This window comes from Coptis chinensis, chromosome 9, assembly GCF_015680905.1.
Source record: "Coptis chinensis isolate HL-2020 chromosome 9, ASM1568090v1, whole genome shotgun sequence".
NCBI classification, from domain to species: Eukaryota; Viridiplantae; Streptophyta; class Magnoliopsida; order Ranunculales; family Ranunculaceae; genus Coptis; species Coptis chinensis.
In genome coordinates this window covers 84,244,871-84,265,517 of record NC_141464.1, presented here as the reverse complement: position 1 = coordinate 84,265,517, position 20,647 = coordinate 84,244,871, and the positions used below count along the sequence as shown (strand labels likewise).

The window sequence follows — 20,647 nt, the reverse complement described above, 5'->3', positions numbered from 1 at the left end:
AAAGAAAAAAATTAAAAATAAAATCCACTGTTGTTTTTCATTTATTTTCCACTGTTGGATAAACGTTTTTATATTGGCAAATTGGAAACCATAAAATCACGTTAAAGTAGTGTTAAACACTTAAACTCCTTTAGTTCCCTCGCCTTCTCTAACAAAAAATAGCACACCTCCATACTAATTAAAGTTCTTCATCACCCCATGACAAATAATCAAGTATATATACACCAACAATTCAATCTTACCTATATCATTTTTTTGCCTTCTATATGATTTTTCTCTCTAATCTCTCTCTATCTCTCTCCTTAATATTTGTTTTATTTGGTGTAGAATTATTCTGCATTCTCTCTCTCTCTCTCTATATATTCGCAATTCTTAATTTGTTAAATAAATCTATTGAAGTTTCAAATTATTGTGAAGACTATTCAAGAAAGAAAAAAGATAAAGTTTGGATCATATGAAATAACGTAAACAAATCAATAACATGTGTGAGAAAAAAAATAAAAAAGATATAACAAATTTTATTTGTTAAAGTAGTGTTAAACACTTAAACTCCTTCGGTTCCCTCGCCTTCTCCAACAGAAAATAGCACACCTTCATAACTAATTAAAGTTTTTCATCACCCCATAATAAATAATTAAGTATAACACCAACAATTCAATCTTACCTATATCATTTTTTTTGTCTTCTATGGTTTTTTCCTATAATCTCTTTTTCTTTCTATATTTGTTTTATTTGGTGTAAAATTATTCTGCATTCTCTCTCTCTATTTGCAATTATTTGTTAAATAAATCTATTAAAGTTTCAACTTTGTGCGAAGACTATTCAAGAAAGAAAAAAGAAAAAGCTGGGATGATATAAAATAATGTATACAAATCAATAAGATGTTGTGAGAAAAAAAAATTTAAAAAAGATGTAACAATTTTTATTTGTTAAATTAGTGCTAAACACTTAAACTCCTTCGGTTCCCTTGCCTTCTCCAACAAAATGTAGCACGCTTCCATAACTTATCAAAGTTCTTCATCACCCTATAACAAATAATCAAGTATTTATAACGCCAACAATTCAATCTTACCTATATCATATTTTTGCCGTTTATGGTTTTTCCCTATAATCTCTATTTCTTTCTATATTTGTTTTATTTTGTGTATAATTATTATACATTCTCTTTATATTTGCAATTTTTTGTTAAATAAATCAATTGAAGTTCAAGTTTGTGTGAAGACTATTAAAGAAAGACAAAAAGAGAAAGTTGGGATCATATGAAATAACGTAAACAAATCAATAAGATGTTGTGAGGGGAAAAAAAATAAAAATAAAATATATATATATATATATATATATATATATACTAACAATTTTTATTAGTATATATTAATCATATAAGATTCTCTATTTGAACTTTGCTTAGGCCCCGATTATCTTGAGCCGCCCCTGCTCTTCAATTGGGACTGACATTCTCAAAATATTATTCCACTCAATTTCACATCCTTGTCTGCTCAAAATACCTCTCCAGTATTTCTTATTTTAACTGAAATGGTGGAAATAGTGTCTATTTATTAGTTTGAGAGCCAAGGTGATTTAATATACTACCAAACGCCATTCCAAAATTAATCAAACGACTGAATATTCCATGATTGATCAAACGAAAAAAAAGATAATGCGCAAGTAGACATTTTGAAGATATTATTGTTTGTTTACCAATTTTTTTCCCATTTTACGACAAACAAGTCCAATACTAGCCTAGCCGTTATTGAACTCATCTCTTACTATTATTAATCCATCTAGTGGCATGTAATAGCGTGTGATTTTAGGAATGCAGGGGGAGCGTTTGTACACACTACGTACACACCAGAGTCACGCGTAAAGTGCACAATATTGATGGTATATGAAACCTGTTTATGATCCTCCTATGTTTCAAACTTTCAATCAAGTGAACAGGCTTTTGAGTGCATTTCGCAGTACCTGCTACTTCACTCATGATTTTCACGCCCAGTGACAGAACTAGGAAATTTGTCTGGAGATGAGTGCTTACATACATTATAAGTGTATCCACCACAGTTCTCTCCATCACTGTCAACCTTCATGGATGGCAAAATTGAGGCACCCAGCTCAAAGGCACTCATGTTTGGTGCTGAACCTATTTCTTATATAGATAAAAATGCCAAGGTGAATAGGAAGAGAAGTTTCCCTTTCCATGATTCTGCAGCAGCTACTCCACTTGACCCTGTGACGACAAAAGAAACACCGGTACTTGCCTTCCCTGATTCCGCCTATTCCTCCCGAAAATCCCCCTTTTGTTATTCCTGGATTTGATTGTGCTTGGCAACAAGGTTCAACTGGGTCTAAGGACGATGTATGTGTTCCTGTACGTACTGCATCCTTGTCCCCCAATATTCTGGGTTTGATGGGGCACATGGTCCTGTATTTCCAGCTGCTATTGGTGACGCCATGGAAATCTCGGCCTCTGTAAAAATCAATTTCTGAAACAAGGAGTATACTTGTGCAGTTGTAACCTGATTAATATGGTTGGGCTCCTTTACCTTCTCACAGAAATCCTAGAACTTGCCCGCTGCATGGGATTAATAAGAATTTTGACATTAGGACAAGGTTCGCCTAGGTTCAGATGACATAATTTTTCTTGTTTGAGTTTATAGGGCATCTAGTGTGCACAGGGTGCATGGGTGTGCTGGCATAAGAGACATTATTGCAGTACTTTTTGGTGCAATACACCTTCACTCCTGCGTGATGAGTGTTATAGATTCTCTCTCACACCTACAGCCTGTGCACATTAGACTTTTCTCTTTAAGTTTATAACTATTTAGTACCAAGTCTCTTTGCAAAACAAGAAAAAACGAAACGAAATACTCCAATATCTACAGTTCTACAAGTCTGTCCAAAATTTCGATCAAGAACTGGGTTTTGTATTATTGAGGAGGGTATATTTGGAAATAAAACACACGTGTGTCGTTTAAGACTTTCTTTCCAAGGTTCCCAAATTTTGTGACAATGACATAGCTAGTTAATGGATGGATGATATCCTGACCACATATCTCGAAGACTATTTAGTGATTACGACCATTAACTTTTTCTCTCGTACTTCTTCGATCTGTATGCGATGGGCTGTACTTTGTGTTAGTTTCTTGGGAGTAGTTTCTTTGACAATTCAAATGGAAAAAAGGCATTATGGTGATTGTACATACCTATTGAGAGATTGGTATTATATATAGATATATAGACTAGTTATAATGTTCTTGTTTTGTGATCATCATCCTAGATCGATTTGAAGAATAAAACATGGAGTTTCCAAGAGGCTTGAGCTATTGCTAGAATATCTTCATAGGGATGAGGGTCCGCAAACCATTGGATGTGTGATCCAATGGTTTGAAAAAAAAAAAAAAAATGAAAAAGAAAATGATAAAATGTTGTATTTCTAAACCATTGGATTACACATCCACGGATCTTGTCCCTATAAAGACATTTTGGGGGTAGACAACTTCTTTTCACAATGTGTTAAAAGTTGCAATGGACATAGTGGAATGTTTTCAAGTGCACATTTCAAGATTTATTAGCAAAAGTGTCAATCCATGATTGATCAAACCATAAAAATGAATGTTTTTTTTTTTCCATTTCTAGAATAAATAAGCTGACAAGACTATACTACGATAAACAAGTCCAATACTAATCTAGCCGTTATTAAACTCATCTCCTACCATTAATCCACAAGTAAAATTGTGTGATTTTAACCAAAGACACATAAGTACATATTCTCTTTAGTTCTCTCCAACATGCATTTTTAGTATTCTCTTTCTCTATACCACAATCTTTTTTTTTTTTTTTTTTTGCATGGACAATTTAGATGGTAATAAAATAATAATGTAATGCTAATAAATTGAACTAATTCTAAAATGGAATAGAAATAAAGATTATCCTCAAACACATTGGCTATTAAATCAAAAAAAAAAAAAAAAAAAAAAAAAAAGCTGCAAATAGTAAAAGTTTGATAACAGAAAAGAAGAAAAACAGTCATCAACTAAAAAAACAGTCAACAATGATGAGCATTTGTGTACCTTTGTTTTAAGCATTTGAGCTTGGAAAGCATAACAGTTTACTTAGCTAGAAAAAGGTATGAGAAAAAAATGTTAGATTAACAGGAGAGAGAAAAAAAATCTAAGTATAGTCTATGGGTAGAAGTAAACAACAACAACTGCATTGTGATGCATCCACTTGTCAACATCCTATTGGCTATCTCAAACAACAAAGACTCCACTGTTCTGCCATGTCAGATGGTGTTGTTGTGTTGTCTTCCTAAAAACTTTTTTAGGTTTGACCCAGATCTGGCGAACCCATGTCAGGTATGCTCTCTATATCTGCCATGTCAGATGGTGTTGTTTGTTTATTACGACCCCTTTCCTCATTTTCCCTTTCCTCATTTCTCACTTTCTCATTTTCTGTACTTCATTTTGCCCTAAATTTCACCCTTTTGCCCACCAATCAATCTAACCTTGTTCTAAATAGATTGGAAAATTGCAAAGTTTTATTCTTTAGCTGTTTTATACAAAATCTGTTGTTGGGTTTTGTAGTTTTGAGCTCAAGTCAGGTGAGTTTTATATGCTTTTTTGTTTAAATATTGGTTTTTGAGCTTAAAGATGAGATTTTTAAGACTTGGGTATTCATGTTTAATAGTTTTTTAGCATGTTTATGTGATGGGCTGTTGTTAATTTGTTAAGAAAGTTGGGAAAAAAAATTCAGCTAGATTAGTAGTAATTGTTGTTGTAATTTGATTGATTGTAGTGTAAAAATGCCAAAAATGCAATAATGGGAAATTGTTTGTAGCTATAATCTGCATTTACATTGATTGGTAGTGTTTGTTAGTGAATTTGGCCTTAAATAACTGTTGAATTAGCGGAAATGATATGAGTATCGAGTCATTGTATGCTTCGATGGTGTCTTAGTATTTTAGAATGTTATGTGGTACAGACACTGGAATAAGATTACGAGATAAAATGATTAGACTGTGTAATCGTGGACATAAGATCAGCTCTTGTTGCATCAGGATAAGAATCATCTTATTGATAACAAGAGCATTGAAGATTAGTAGTTATAGTGTTATACTACATTATCCATTGTTTAGTGTCTAAAAGAAAAAGAGAGAGCTGACGATGTACTATACGGTAGTAGAGTGTCCGTACGTTGTGAAATTTACATGAAGTAAATAGTGGCGATATTAGTATTTGATGATTGTGGATAAGATAGAGATTAGTGTAGAGTAGGGATGTAATTAGACAAGTTGTGTGTCAGTCTGGGAGAATACAAGGAGCTATCACATTGTAGAAAGAATTCTTGACCAAAATCGCCATCGGTACCATCTCCCTTCTTTCTCCTTGTACAATGCAATTTTCCACCAAGGGAAGGGTGGCCAAGAAAGAAACTACAAAACTGGATACCAGGTTGTTAGCACTCCACTATATATCAGAATGGATCTACAAAACAATCACCAAATATGAATCTATGTTTAAACAAGTGTAAAGTGGTCAAGTTGACTTGTAAGTCTAGCACTGCACTATAAAGCATTAACTTGTGTAGTGGTACATAACTACATATGTGCTTCTTTTGTTCTTGTGATTTGTTGGAAAATTTTATTTCTTAAAGGGATTACATTTCTTAGCAATCATTTGTGTTAGTTTACCCATATTTTACTGATCCTTAACTAAGTTTTTGTTTATTTTATCTTTTGTTAAACTAGTCTCTTTTTTTTTAAGTAGGAACTATACATGGAAGACTTATAGTAAAGTATTGCAGTTAGTATTTTGTAAGGGACCTTTGTATCCATGGTCTCTCACTAAGTCATGCAATGCTTGTAGGTGAAATTAGGCATGAATAAAAGACCAGGAGTCAAAAGATGAGTTCTGCACATAATAAGATGATTGACAGAATTTGGGCCACAAAGCGGAAACGGAAACGGCTTTCGACTGGGGACCCTTGCAATCGTAAAGAAAGCATTTCTGCACCTTTAGAATCTCCAAGGAATAATCCTCTTGCTAAACACAAGGCGAAAAGTAACAGCAGTCCGGCTCAATCTTCGCAAAAGAAGAAAGGAAATGATGGGGTGAGTTCCTCTCCTGCTATCCTTATCACTTACTAAAGTCATACGCTTTTTTATCACATTGGCTTGATCTGTCGTGTGCATATTTACTTCTTTTGGGGTGTGATAAGGTGAGTCTTGAGCAAGTAGGAAACTGTAGGAGTATGTTTAGGAGTGCTGGTCTTGACAAGAGTGGTACCTGTGTTTTGAATATGATTGAGCCCCGGTGCTTAATTTGAAACTGATAGACGAATGTTAACCTTCAAATGAACTGTAGCGTCTACTGTTTTGTATCAGTCTTTCTGATCTAAATCTCGCGTTTCTGTTTTCCAGTACTACTATGAATGTGTCGTATGTGATCTTGGAGGAAACTTGCTATGTTGTGACAGCTGCCCTCGAGTTTATCATCTCCAATGCCTAAACCCACCTCTCAAGGTTTGTAGTATTGTGATGGTCTTCACGTTTCTTTTTGAGGATTCTTATAAGTTTATCTGATGCTTTTTCTATGTTACCGAGCTTCTTGCATTTATCTTCTTGCAGCGCACTCCTCCTGGGAAGTGGCAGTGTCCTACTTGTTGTGAGCAAAATGGTTGTTTAAGGTCCATAAGAAATTCAGGGTCCACTTCAAAAAGAACACGTTCAAAGATTTCTCTTCGAAAAGATAAGTCTGAGATTGCGTCACCTGGCTCAAACAAGCCATCACTAATAGTACCAAGCAGTATACCAGGAAAGAGTAGATCATCTTGCAGAGACAAACCTACCTCATCTCCTAAAGTTCCAGTTATTGAAAAGAAGTTGGACTCTTCTCAAACCGATGTGTCGTGTGGAATTAAGCCGAGTCATTCATCCCACGTTGAATCTATAGAAGGTACTCCACCACCTGAAAATGTTGAATCCGAGGAAAAACCAACTTTGGTTTGCATTGACACATCTGAAAACAAAAACGCCATTCCCAGGAAGGAATCCCATTCTTCCGCAGAACATTGGGGATTGAGTCAAATGGTGAACCTCCAGAGAAGAAGCCTGATATCTCTTGTAATATGGACAATCAAGAAGAGAAGTTCAATCTCCCGTTAGTTTGTGCCATTGAGAAACCGAAGAAGAGGAAACGAAAGAAGGAGAAGAAAGGAAACAAGAAAAAGCAGAAGGTTGAGAAGGGCAAAAGTTCTCCAGAGACTGCTCAGAAGGGCAAAAGTTCTCCAGAAACCGTTCAGAAGGGCAAAAGTTCTCCAGAGACTGCTCAGAAGGGTGGTAAGCTGGACTCTTCACCTCCTGTGACCCGTTTGAAAATTAAGTTCACCACCCACCAAGCTTCTATATCCCCGACAGAGGAGGATTCTGGACAAAAACCTTCAGGCATCCAACAAAAAGATGTGGTATGTTTGTTTGTTGTTGTGATTATTTTATTGTTATTTTTTTATTTCTAGATTTTGATAGAGGGATTAACTGTGCTTTCCTTCTACATAGTTGTTGTGATGGTGTATTAAATCATCACAGGACTAAAGTGTGCATTTTTTGTCCTTCCAAACCAAATTGGCATTAAAATTTTCCTGGTGCTATTCCTAAGAAAGGTGACATCCATGCACATTTGGTGCCGGTCCAGAATTGGGAAACTTTGATCTCTGAGTCACTCTTTATTTATCACTTTGTTTTTCAATTGGAGAGATTGATCAACACGGAGCAGAAAGGTCGAAGTCATGTTGTTTGAGAAATTTTGTTGGAGAAGGTCAAGGATGTCTCGGTGACATTGAAGTGGAGAACTGAAGATGTTGATCTAAGTATACTTCTCGGGTGTGATTGTTTTTACATACTTTTTTTTTGGGTGCAGAAATCTTTGGAGGAAATGCCACACTCAGCTAATGAATTAGGTGTAGTAGTTGCACTGGAAACGACAAGGACGTGTGAAGAAAATGCTTTAGTTCAGCAGGTGATTTTCTTGCTAACTGGTTTTTGAATTTATTCTGTACCCTGTAGCTGTAGTTCTTTCTTGGATACAGCTACAGACCAACAGAAGTTAAATATATTCGAAGACCTACATGATGAACTGTATTTAGTTTGATTGTGAACAGGTTGATCGGATTCTGGGTTGTAGAGTGCGAAGTTCTGGCACTAGCTCAACACCCGACCCTATTGTACATTCTGCTTCCCTGACAGATACTGCGTCTGATAAAGCTTCAGAGGCTTCGACGGACATGGCTTCTTTATTAATCCCAGAAAGTCAGAACAAAGTGCTAGATGGCAATCATGCTGTTGAGGATGTTGAGGATGTTGACAAGCACACTGCTGGTAATAAAGTTATATATGTTGAGGATGCCAATGAATTTGCAAAATGCTGTAAACCAAAATAAAAGTATCGAAAATAACAGCAAAGCGGATAAATTAAATGTATATAGAAGATCTGTGGCCAAAAAGTTTATACAAGGTGAAGCTGTGGGTTCAACAGGGGAAGCTATACTAGGTAAAGATCCTACAGCTGCTATTGAAACTCAGGATGACTCTGTGAAGAAAGGTGATGATTTGGAAGAACTCATTGAAAAATTAGTACCCGAGGGAAACACTGATGGTGAGCAAACTAGTTTGGTTCATGGTGACTGTACAGTCATTGGAACTTCTGAAACCTCTGTTCCTTGTGAGAAACACAAAATCAATATGGAAACTGATAGAAGACTGAACAATAATGCAGAAACCAAGCGAGAGCTTATCTCAAAGGACTTGATGCCCTTCGATAGAGACACTTCCCAGTATGAATTTCTGGTCAAGTGGGTTGGAAAGTCTCATATTCATAACAGATGGGTTCCTGAACCGCAGCTAAAAGTTCTAGCTAAGCGAAAATTAGAGAATTACAAGGGGAAGTATGGGACTGCAGTATTAAATATTTGCCGTGAAGAGTGGAGCCATCCACAAAAGGTAATTGCTCTCCGTAGTTCCAAGAACGGTGCTGCTGAAGCCTTCACAAAATGGTCTGGCCTTCCCTATGATGAATGTACTTGGGAAAGATTAGTTGAACCTGCAATTCAGAAGCACCCACATTTGATTACGGAGTTTAAGCAATATGAACAACAAACCTTAGATAAGGATGCTGCGAAGGCTGATCTAAAGAATAGTAAGAGTGAATATCATAGGAGTGAGATACTTCCTCTTACACAGCAGCCTAAGGAGCTCAAAGGAGGTTTACTGTTTGAGCATCAGCTAGAGGCATTGAATTGGTTGCTCAAGTGCTGGCACAAGTCTAAAAATGTGATCCTTGCTGATGAGATGGGGTTGGGGAAAACAGTATCTGCATGTGCATTTATATCATCCTTGAATGTTGAGTTCAAAGCTAGGATGCCCTGTCTTGTTTTGGTACCACTTTCCACAATGCCTAACTGGCTTTCTGAGTTTGCATTATGGGCTCCTAATTTGAATGTCGTGGAGTATCATGGGTGTGCAAAAGCAAGATCAATAATTCGTATGTATGAATGGCATGCCAATTACCCAGATTGCTTAAAGAAGAGGACTGGGTCGTACAAATTTAATGTCCTTTTGACTACTTATGAGATGGTCCTTGCCGACTCCTCTCACCTGCGTGGAGTTCCATGGGAGGTTCTTGTTGTTGACGAGGGGCATCGCCTGAAGAACTCAGGAAGTAAACTTTTCAGCCTGCTTAACTCTTTCTCTTTCCAACACAGAGTACTGTTGACTGGTACCCCTCTGCAGAACAACATTGGTGAGATGTATAACTTGCTTAACTTCTTACAGCCTGCTTCATTTCCTTCTTTATCCTCATTTGAAGAGAAATTTAATGATCTCACAACTGCGGAAAAAGTGGAAGAACTCAAGAAACTTGTTGCTCCACACATGCTCCGAAGACTTAAAAAGGATGTCATGAAAAATATTCCCCCCAAAACTGAACGCATGGTTCCTGTTGAGTTGTCTTCCATCCAGGCAGAATACTACCGTGCAATGCTTACAAAGAACTATCAAGTTTTGCGGAATATTGGGAAAGGGGTTGCTCAGAAGTCGATGCTAAACATCGTTATGCAGCTTCGAAAGGTATGCAACCATCCATATCTCATAACAGGTACGGAGCCGGATTCTGGATCACTGGAGTTTCTCCATGAAATGAGAATAAAAGCATCAGCCAAGCTGACTCTCTTGCATTCTATGCTTAAAATGTTACATAAGGAAGGCCACCGGGTACTCATATTTTCACAAATGACGAAGCTTCTTGATATCCTTGAGGACTACTTGAACATTGAGTATGGACCTAAAACGTTCGAAAGAGTGGATGGTTCAGTATCTGTAGGAGAACGTCAAGCTGCTATTGCACGATTTAACCAAGACAGAAGTCGTTTTGTCTTCTTATTGTCCACACGTTCTTGTGGCCTTGGGATAAATCTGGCTACTGCAGATACTGTCATCATTTATGATTCTGATTTCAACCCACATGCGGATATTCAGGCGATGAATCGGGCACATCGAATAGGACAGTCAAACCGGCTTCTGGTTTACAGGCTTGTTGTTCGTGCTAGTGTTGAGGAGCGCATATTACAGCTTGCTAAGAAGAAACTGATGCTTGATCAGCTTTTTGTCAACAAGTCAGAGTCTCAAAAAGAAGTTGAGGATATTTTACGCTGGGGAACAGAAGAGCTTTTTAGCGATCCTGCCAGTGTTAATGGGAAAGACAAAACTGAAAAATCCCCTCTAAAGATGAAACTAGTACAGAAATAGAGTCTAAACACAGAAGAAGAGTTGGTGGTTTAGGAGATGTGTACCAAGATAAGTGTACTGATGGAAATGCTAAGATTTTGTGGGATGAAAATGCAGTTATAAAATTACTGGATCGGTCCATCCTTCAATCTGGTCCATCTGAAGGTGCTGATGGAGAACTAGAGAATGATATGCTTGGCTCAGTAAAGGTTAGTTGACCCCCTTTTTTTCTGTGTGTGTGTGTGTACTTTATAGCATACTTTGTTAGAGCATTTCATTGTCTGTGCATTAAAGTGTCAAATGTGCGATAGGTTTGGTCATTGTGTAGCCTTCATTGATCTTTCACACTCTTTCTATCTGTAGGAAGTTTTAATATATCTTGAATCATATACAAACTTTTAATAGCCATTCATATGAATCAGATACAATAGCCTATATACTCGTCTTTTAGTGGTCCGTCTTGTTTAGATGCTCCACCTAAATTTAGGGGTGCAGAGTAGTTCCGTAACTGGGTAACCTGTTTGATAGAGGTCATTCACGTGCTTTCCTTTTACACACTTGCTTTTTCCTGCTTAGCACCCTTAGATCCACTTCTACGGGGTTGCATTAACTTGCACTGAAAATGTAATAATAGATTTGTTCATTGGAGTTTGATGGTTTTAACACTTCCAAATCATAAATGGTTATCAGTCACTGGAGTGGAATGACGAGATTGTTGAAGAACCAGTGGTAAACGAATTGTCTCCTCCGGGGGCAGAAGATGTCAATGCGCCAAACTCTGAGAAAGAGGACCTTGTTTCTGGTGGTACTGAAGAAAATGAATGGGACAGACTTTTGCGCATGAGGTAAGCAAACAATCAGTATAATTAATTTTTTTCTTGTCTTATAATGTAAGATTTAATTTTTCTTGTTGGTAATATAATCTATATTCCATTGCAGTTATGGTTAGCTTTTCTGGTTCAAATGGTTGACTCATTCCTATGTACAAAGCTTTCTTTTGATAATTGTCCTATGTATATTGCTCATGATGGAATAATGTTTTGATAGCGTAAGAGTCCGAAATATTTTTGGTCATCCCCTTAAGTACTATTGGATCAGATGTTTCCTCGTGCATTTTTTTCCCTAACGATTGGAGGGAATCTGCAGAACTTACATTGATAATTCTCAACTGTGAGCAGGTCAAATAGTTCACTTAAAGCCTCATATGGGATTGGGATTCCTTTGGTCCTAGGATAAGAGGGTTGAGATTTGATTTTGTGTTTGGTGGATTCATCTTAATATTTTGAGATACTCTTTATGTTACTCCCTGATATTTGGTTTTGCCTTTGTGGTGTCCTAAACTCCTATCCCAATTTTTCTTTTGATAATTTTTTTGTTTATTTGATAAGAAATGTTAGCATGAGATTTGATTCATGTTTGGTGGATTCATCTTAATATTTTGAGATACTCTTTATGTTACTCCCTAATAGAATGCGGCCCATTACAAATAAAATTATAGTGCCTTGATAATGGATAGTGTTTCTTTGTGGAACAAGAGTGGAGCATGGGCATGATATTTAATTCAAGAAAGAATCTTAATAAGTATAGAAATGAAGGAGCAATAATTGCTTTAATCTTGAAAATGTGGGAAGAACTTCCGTTTTTTGAAAATTAAGAAATAGGCTATCTGTATCATGAGGATTGACGGCTTCAATTTGGAAAAAAAGTGGTGCTTGAAATCACTCTAGATGTTGGGATGAGACATGGCTGTAGACCTCCAACTATGCTTTCAGATGGTAAAATCGTGATAATTTCAATAAAGGAATGCCCTAATATATATGAAAGAGTGAAGTTTTTCTTCACTATAACAGAAGCTTTGTTATAGGAGATTTTTGTCTTTCTTTTTGCATGCTTTGTTGAGATTTTGGAATGTTTGTCGATTAGTTCATTTCTTTATATAATGTCCTGTATGCTATGCTTGGTTCATAGATGGGAGAAATACCAAAGTGAGGAAGAAGCAGCTCTTGGTCGAGGGAAGCGCTTGAGGAAGGCTGTATCTTATAGTGAAGCATTTGCTCCACATCCAACTGAAACACTCGATGAGGTACTGCTTTCCACCTCCGTATATAAGTCACTTACAAGGCGTGTATAATTTGTATGATACTATTGTACAGCGATGGCTATTTTATGAAAATATTGTCATATGTAGCTATTTCCCCTTCCTGAAGAGTAAGGTGCTTTCTCATTAGTTTAATGTAAAATTAGATGATTATTTACTGTTACATGCATGTGAATGTCTATCTCTTTACTTTTTTTTTTCTTTTCTAAGTAACACCGACCCTCCATATTTTGTAAAAGAATCCGTGGATACAGACATTGACATAGACATATTGAATGTTGTATACCTCAGTTTTCGGTTTTCTCTGTGTCGGATACGCATGTTGATAACGGTAAGTGTACCTTCGACAATGTCACTTAGCTTTTCCCTTTGATTCTGGGATCTCCCCTCCCTTTCTCTCTCATTCTTCACTATTTTCAATGGTTTTTCCACACATTTTTACTTCCCTTCTCTCGGCCGATTTTCTCCCATGCATGCGCCTATACAAGGGAGTAAAAACCTTCTTTTCCTCAAGGATTGGTTTACTGAAAATTTGATAGTGTTGCTTGTATTATTGTTGATTGTCAAAGTACCAATCAAATGAAATAAACAATCTCTCAGTTCTGGTGATGTGCTTCTCTTTGTAATACAGTTCTTATGAACTGTGCAATAAGAAACTGGGATGTGAGCCCATGTCTGGCACATGTATGAAAACGAGTCTGACAGTTGAAGCATGACACAATCTCCAATATGTGGATTTCTTAGATGACAGGGTGAGGGTGGGCCCTTGATTATTGTTTGATACTGAGATTTGAGAAGGATTCCTGTGATTTTCAAAATATCACTTGAGAAACCAAAACTTCTATAGAAGTATGTCATATAATGCTCTCAGGAGGTGTGGACCGATCTAAACTGAAGTGGTGGGATTTATGAAAATCAAAAAATATTTAATAGAAAGTTAAGAGTTCATGGCAATTTACTCAAAAAATATTTATGGGACATTTCCGCAGTCCCAAATGCAACATCTAGTAATGAAATGATAATTGAACCATGTATACTCTTTCATAGTTTCATCATATATTTTTAATCCCTGAAATACCTGGAGCTTTAGAGTCGTTCTGAATCAAACCAACATGATATCGTCCCATAAAAAATAGTCTTGAGTTTGTTAACTTAATATGAACAGAGGAGGGGGGGAGAGTGAGAGAGAGAGGGAATGAAAAAGGAATAGTGGGTGAAGAATGGAGCTTCAGGGCTGCAGCTCCTTCTTGGACCAATTCTGTATTGACTGTCTAATTGCTTTACCTTTGAACAAAGAAACCTAGGTATTTCGTTTGTATGCTTGAATAAAATGTGGAACCATCCTGAAACTGTTTGATGACTATTCACACCTTCCTCACTTTTGCATTTTAGCTGTTACTTAGTGCATCCAGCTAAAGGTTAGTTACTGTATTTGTTTCTATTGTCAAAGCAGAGTGTTAATGAAGAGGAAGGGCCGGAGAGAGAGTACACACCTGCAGGCCGAGCTCTAAAAGTAAAATTGTAAGTTCAAAAGATTTCATGTGTTATACATGTACCTCGTTTAGAAGTTAAATTGCATGCACAGCTAAACGGTTTCTTTGGAACAGTGCTAAGCTCCGTCAGTAGACAAAAAGAACGGCTTGCTCAAAGAAATATGGTCAGAGGTGCTGAGCCCATTGAAGAACAGCTTGGACCTGAGCCACAATCTCATGACTGTACGACCAAAGCCGTAGAAGGGGAGCATCTCACTCAACCAGTTAACGCGTCTGGAGAGCAAGTTTCAGAAGTGGGTGAGGTAATGTCAAATCATGTTCTAGACACACCAAAATGTGAGAGTGAATTGCTTCTGGCATCTGTAATGGGTTTGAATCAAAACCGCAAGCGCAACCGTAGTAGTCTTCTAGACCTAACTGTTACACCCCCTGGTCCAAGCTCAATACTTGATAATAGCCTGTTACCAGTTTTGGGCTTATGTGCTCCCAATGCTAAACAATTGGAGTCAGTAAACAAGAAGAAGCAGGAGTTGTGCAACACTACAGGACCAAACTGCAGTCTAAGCAAAAAAGGCAAGAAATTACTAGATTTTCCGTTCCGTCTAGCCCCTGGAGCTGGAACGTCCACTAACACAGACATTAAAGTCCATGAGACTGGTGGAGATACACAGAACGTGATGGATACACCCCCAGAGTTCCCTTCAAATCGTTTCAAGAGTAGCATCCTCGACAGTGTCTTTTCTTACAGCTCGGTATGTTTCTATAGCGACGCAATTGGTTTTCTACTTTCCTATATTTTTTTCTTCTAAGAGATGTTATGACTTATGACATGGACGAATTCTGCAGCTCATAATGAACTAAATTATGACATAATGAACTAAATTATCTGTGAGGGTAAATAGTCTTGGTATCTCTTGTTTGCAGTTTCCTCCTATGAACACACAAGGAAGAGGTTCTGATCTCTTTGATAGCTCGGGTTCTGCATTCCCTACTTTTCAAGACAAAATGGCACTGCCCAACCTTACTTTAGAGGATAACCGGAGATCCAAATTCTTTCTTCCTGCTAATAGTGTCTCCAAATCTTATCCTGATCTCTTTCCAAGTTTGTCTTTGGGAACAAAAGTTGATTCTACTACTCACGATCTTCCCACAAGTTCAATGTTACAGGATTTCAGATTGTGGCCTCAAGATATGTCAAAACTTGATCGGCTAGTGCAAGAGGTGCCTCCCACATTGGGTTTGGGTCTGATGCACGGCACAAATTCTTCATTACCTGAGAACCATCAGAAGGTTCTTGACAACATAATGATGAGGACTGGACCTGGAATGCATAACTCATTCAAAAAGAGACCGAAAGTAAATGCCTGGTCTGAGGATGAACTCGATGCCCTCTGGGTAGGTGTTCGTAGGTATGGAAGGGGCAATTGGGATTACATGCTCAGAGACCCAAAGCTGAAATTCTCAAAACACAGAACATCCGAAGAGTTGTCAGTGAGGTGGGAGGAGGAATTAGTCCGGATATTTGATGAGGCAGCTCAACCAGCACCAAAACCAGCCAACTTGCAGTCATTTTCAGGTATCTCTGATGCAATGATGACAAGGGCGTTGCATGGAGGTAGACTTTCTGGTATAGGGGCAGATTTTTATGCACCCTTAAAATCTCAAAGTCATTTGACGGACATGCGATTGGGTTATGGACATCCAACATCTGGCCTGCTGCCTGTTGACCCATCTGATAAGTTTAATTCAGGCAATGAACGTTATGTACCTCCTCCATCTTGGAGATCAGATCAGTTTCACTCACATTTTAGAGGAGATTTTTGTGCTGGGCCCTCAAATAGACCCGTGACCTCCTCAAATTCACATTTGGAGCAACCATTTCTTCCCAATACTTTTGCGAGCCTAGGTACTATGGGTATGCACCAGTCAAACAGCCATGATTTACAGCAAAAAGAGCTTGTTCGGGAGGCGAATAAGTATGTGAAGTTGCCGTTTCATTTTGACAAGTCTCCTAATTATGTGCATAATTTGCATACCAGTGATTCCATGAGTACTAGGTCATTGCTAGATCAAAACAAGCAGCTTTATTTTGGCCATCCTTCAGTGGCAAATGATGCAACTGGAAGTGAATCTTCCAAGAAGAAGCTTCCTCGTTGGCTCCAAGAAGCTGTTAGTGGTCCTGCAGGACCACCAGTGCCTGAGCTTCCTCCCACTGTCTCTGCAATTGCCCAGTCTGTTCGATTGCTCTATGGCGAAGACAAGCCATCTATTCCTCCATTTAGAGTCCCAGGCCCTCCACCTCCCCAGCCAAAGGATCCACGGAGGAAACTGAAGAAGAAGGGGAAGTTGCTTAAACTTAGGCGGGGTTCGGCAGATATAGCTACCACTAGTAAGAATTTTGAAAAGAGTCTGCTTGGGGATTCTTTGGCTTCAGGCTCAACTCTATTGGCACCTTCATTGCCATCTTCAATGGCCAGACCATCGGGTTTTCCTTGGATTGAAGCTCCTAAGAATCTGCCCTCCCTGAATCTAAACATGATAACTTCACAGTCCTCATCTTCATTTGTAAACCATAGAAAGAAACCAGGGATTCAAATGTCTCCTTCTCCAGAAGTCCTTCAATTAGTTGCATCTTTTGCTGGTCCAGGACCACATGCATTATTGATCCCAGGTATGTTGAGCTCTAGTTCCCTCGGAAATGAGCTGCATTTGCCCAAGCCTTTTGGCAATGGTGATGAGAGGGAAAGCCGGGAGACAAAAAATGTATGTAAAAAAGACGAGGTTGGGCAGAGCTCAGAAGTAGGTGGTTCTGATCAGCTTCCCGTGGAGAGATTTGGGAAAACGGAAAGTGGGGATTCAAGTAAGACCCACTCAGATCCTCGTCAAAATGACAAGGCTGACGTAGAGGAAATATCTTCGGAAGAGACTTTATCTGATCATCGCAGGAGTGAACAGAAAGAGACTGTGACTGATGATCACAGGAGTGAACAGAAAGAGACTTTGTCTGATGATCACAGGAGTGAACAGAAAGAGATCGTGTCTGATGATCACAAGAGTGAACAGAAAGAGACCGTGTCTGATGATCTCAGGAATGAACAGAAAGAGACACTGTCTGATAATCACAGGAATGAACATAAAGAGACCGTGTCTGGTGGTCACAGGAGTGAACAGAAAGAGACTGTGTCTGATGATCACGGGAGTGAGAAAGAGACCGTGTCTGATGATCACAGGAGTGAACAGAAGGAAATTTTGTCTGATGGTCACAGGAGTGAGCAGAAGGAGACTTTGTCTGATGGTCACAGGAGTGAGCAGAAGGAGACTTTGTCGGCTAGTGATAGGAATGAGCAGAAAGAGACTCCGTCTGCCGGTTATGGGAGTGAAAGGAAAGAGACTTCGTCTGATGATCATAGGAGTGAGCAGAAAGAGACTTTGCCTGATGATCATAGGAGGAGTGAACAGAAAGAGACTTTGTCTGATGATCATAGGACTGAACAGAAACCAATTTTATTTTTTCAGACCGACCCAGCTTTGGAAGCTCTCCCCAACAAGCAATTTTTGTAAACATGATTCAATGAGTATCGAGTAGCAGCAGTAGGGTCCTTTTCTTTGTTGTAAATTTGTTGTAAGAGAAAAGATATATAAATTTGCCTGGTTGTTATTGGTCGTATTGCCATACAATTTATGAAATCTAATCATTTTAGTCATGCTAGCATTCTTTTTTTCCACCCTTGTTATGCTTGATTCAGTGTGTACCTGGGATTTTCCAAAGGACTTCAGTTGATAAAACATACTGATTAATCGATCTTTTAGTTTGGAGACCTTTGGTTGGGGTGGAAATTCTGTGATTAAACTAGGTGACAATATACAATAAGGAGTTTTAAAAAATAGATAGTAGACATAGCATAGCATTCCCACTGATTCATGTAAAAGGATAAACCTCGTTTACTCTTATTACATGGTAAAAAACATGAATTGTAAGAAGTATTTAGCTACACATCAGCTTGCTATGTATCAAGTTCTCTTGTAGTGGACTTGAATTAAGGTGCTATAATTCTGCTGTTGTCCTTGTAACCAAACTGCTATGTATCAAACTGCTGTTGTCTGCTATGTATCAACTGCTGTTTTTTGTAGATGCCTAGGGTCTACCTCCTTTGTCACCTTATTACCCCTTAATAATCATAAATATTACCATTCTGTTGAAATAAATAATTTATTATTTGATCTACTTATTAATAACTAATAATTTATCAAGGTGTCTTGATTTTTAAAATTTATTTTCTGTAGTGTGAGTGTGTGACATGCCAAATTCCAAATAACAATTCGGTCGGTGTGACATATCAGGATATCATGGACTACATCTGTACATGCAAACAGTCAAATGAGAGAGAATGGGGATACAAAGCCGGGTCAAAATTAAACTGAGTTATTAGGTATACATAAATACACAAAAATATCATATGTTAATACACATAAACTAGCGTAAGCCCGTGCATAAGCACCAGTTCTTTTGAAAACATTTAGATTTTTTTTAGAAAATTGGAACTACCGTTTTGGTGCGCTAACCCGTTTTAATTTTCTAACAAATTATTTTAAATTAAGTTTTAAAAACCCGTTTTTTCAATTGGGAGAAATATTCTGTTTTAATAGGAGAATGATTTCCGCTTTAATTAGATACCCAAGATTTCCCTTAATTTTCAATAGGGGAAGAATTCTCATTTTAATAGGAGAAGAATTCTCGTTTTAATTAGAAGTGTTATAATTTGTTTTAATAGGAGAAGAATCTCCGTTACAATAGGAGAGAAATTCCCGTTTTAATAGGAGATAACATGGAATTTTAATAGAGTTCGAAAAATACTCCTTGTGGGAGCTTTAATATTAAGACTAGCTTGTAGGTCCGTACATACGCACGAGCTCTTTTGAAAACATTTATATTTTTTTTAGAAAATTGGGACTACCGTTTTAGTCGCTAACCCGTTTTAATTTTCTAACAAATTGTTTTAAATAAAGTTTTAATTAAGTTTTAACCCGTTTTTTCAATTGGGAGAGAGATCATGTTTTAATAGAAGAATAATTTCCGTTTTAATTAGGTATACTAGATTTTCCCTTTTCAATAAGGGAGGAATTTCTATTTTAATAGGAGAATGATTCCCGCTTTAATTATAAATGCTATAATTTGTTTTAGTAGGAGATGAATTCTCGTTGTAAAAAAAAAATTCCGTTTTTCAAATAGAAGAGAAATTCCAGTTTTAATAGGAGATGACGTGAAATTTTAATAGAGCTCGAAAAATACCCTTTGTGGGATCTTTAATATTAAGATATAGATATCAGATGTTAATACACATAAATAATTTGGTCCAATAGTGTATTGGCATGTGTCTAAACATATTAACCATAGTTAGCCATTTATAGTGAGAGATTTAGTTATAATGATAAAGTAAATAAGGTGAGTTTTAATTCCAAGATTTTAGAGATATCCAAACAGGAAAAAAAAAAAAAAAAAAATGAAAAACAAATATTGGTGTCATTATTTTCCCTCCTTCTCCTTCATTCTCTTTTTCATAAATAAACCTTTCAATGCGAGTTCGCATTTAATGGAAGTTATCTTCTTTTTGTTATGAATGCGATTTTTTTTTCTCTGTTTGAAGTGTTCACTATATACTTTTTGTTTTGTTTTTTTTAAGTGACTAGATTTTGTTGAGGCGGAAAACAAAGAATAAAAGGAGGAGGGGAAATAAGGGCTGGAAGATGGAGAGTAAAAAAGAGGAAAAAAAAATCTCAAGTAATGATATGTTTTGGTTTGGTTTCCCATTTGTTTTTATTTCAATTTTCATTTCAATATTCCTAAAATCTTGGGATTAAAACTCACCTTATTTATTTTCCCATTATAACTAAATCTCTCGCTAATTAGGAATAAATGTGGTTAATATGTGTGGACACATGACAGTACACTATTGGACCCACATGTCCACATACTATATTTTTCTTTTGGAATGTTGCTATTAATGCACTAAACCCATTTCATTTCCAGATTACTTGTACAAGAAAGATATTTCTCATTTTAAATATTCCCACAGTTATTTACCCTTCTAACAGTCAAAAGGGCATTATTTATATATATTTTTTCGCAAAGTACATGCAATACCTGCCACGCCACAAATCCTAAAAATGAGGCGCACACCACAATTCAACTTCAGTTGGGGGAGAACAAATAATTGCATGATTCTATTAGACAGCTATACGTCTTCACTGAAACAATTAGTTTTAATTGTGGAGCATGTGGTGTAG

General features: G+C 37.2%; 1 protein-coding gene across 1 annotated transcript; it reads left to right on the top strand.

Moving 5' to 3' along the window:
- The first annotated feature begins 4,458 nt into the window (after positions 1-4,458).
- Positions 4,459-18,066, top strand: CHR4 (chromatin remodeling 4). The gene is given in 15 exon segments (XM_086586313.1): positions 4,459-4,597; positions 5,862-6,106; positions 6,416-6,517; positions 6,623-7,154; positions 7,256-7,458; positions 7,911-8,009; positions 8,152-8,214; positions 8,318-10,762; positions 10,765-10,980; positions 11,462-11,616; positions 12,740-12,854; positions 14,323-14,390; positions 14,477-14,489; positions 14,491-15,114; positions 15,287-18,066. Coding segments are annotated over 14 exon segments (7,479 nt in total). The 5' UTR covers positions 4,459-4,597; positions 5,862-5,899; the 3' UTR covers positions 17,924-18,066.
- The last annotated feature ends 2,581 nt before the right edge of the window (positions 18,067-20,647 follow it).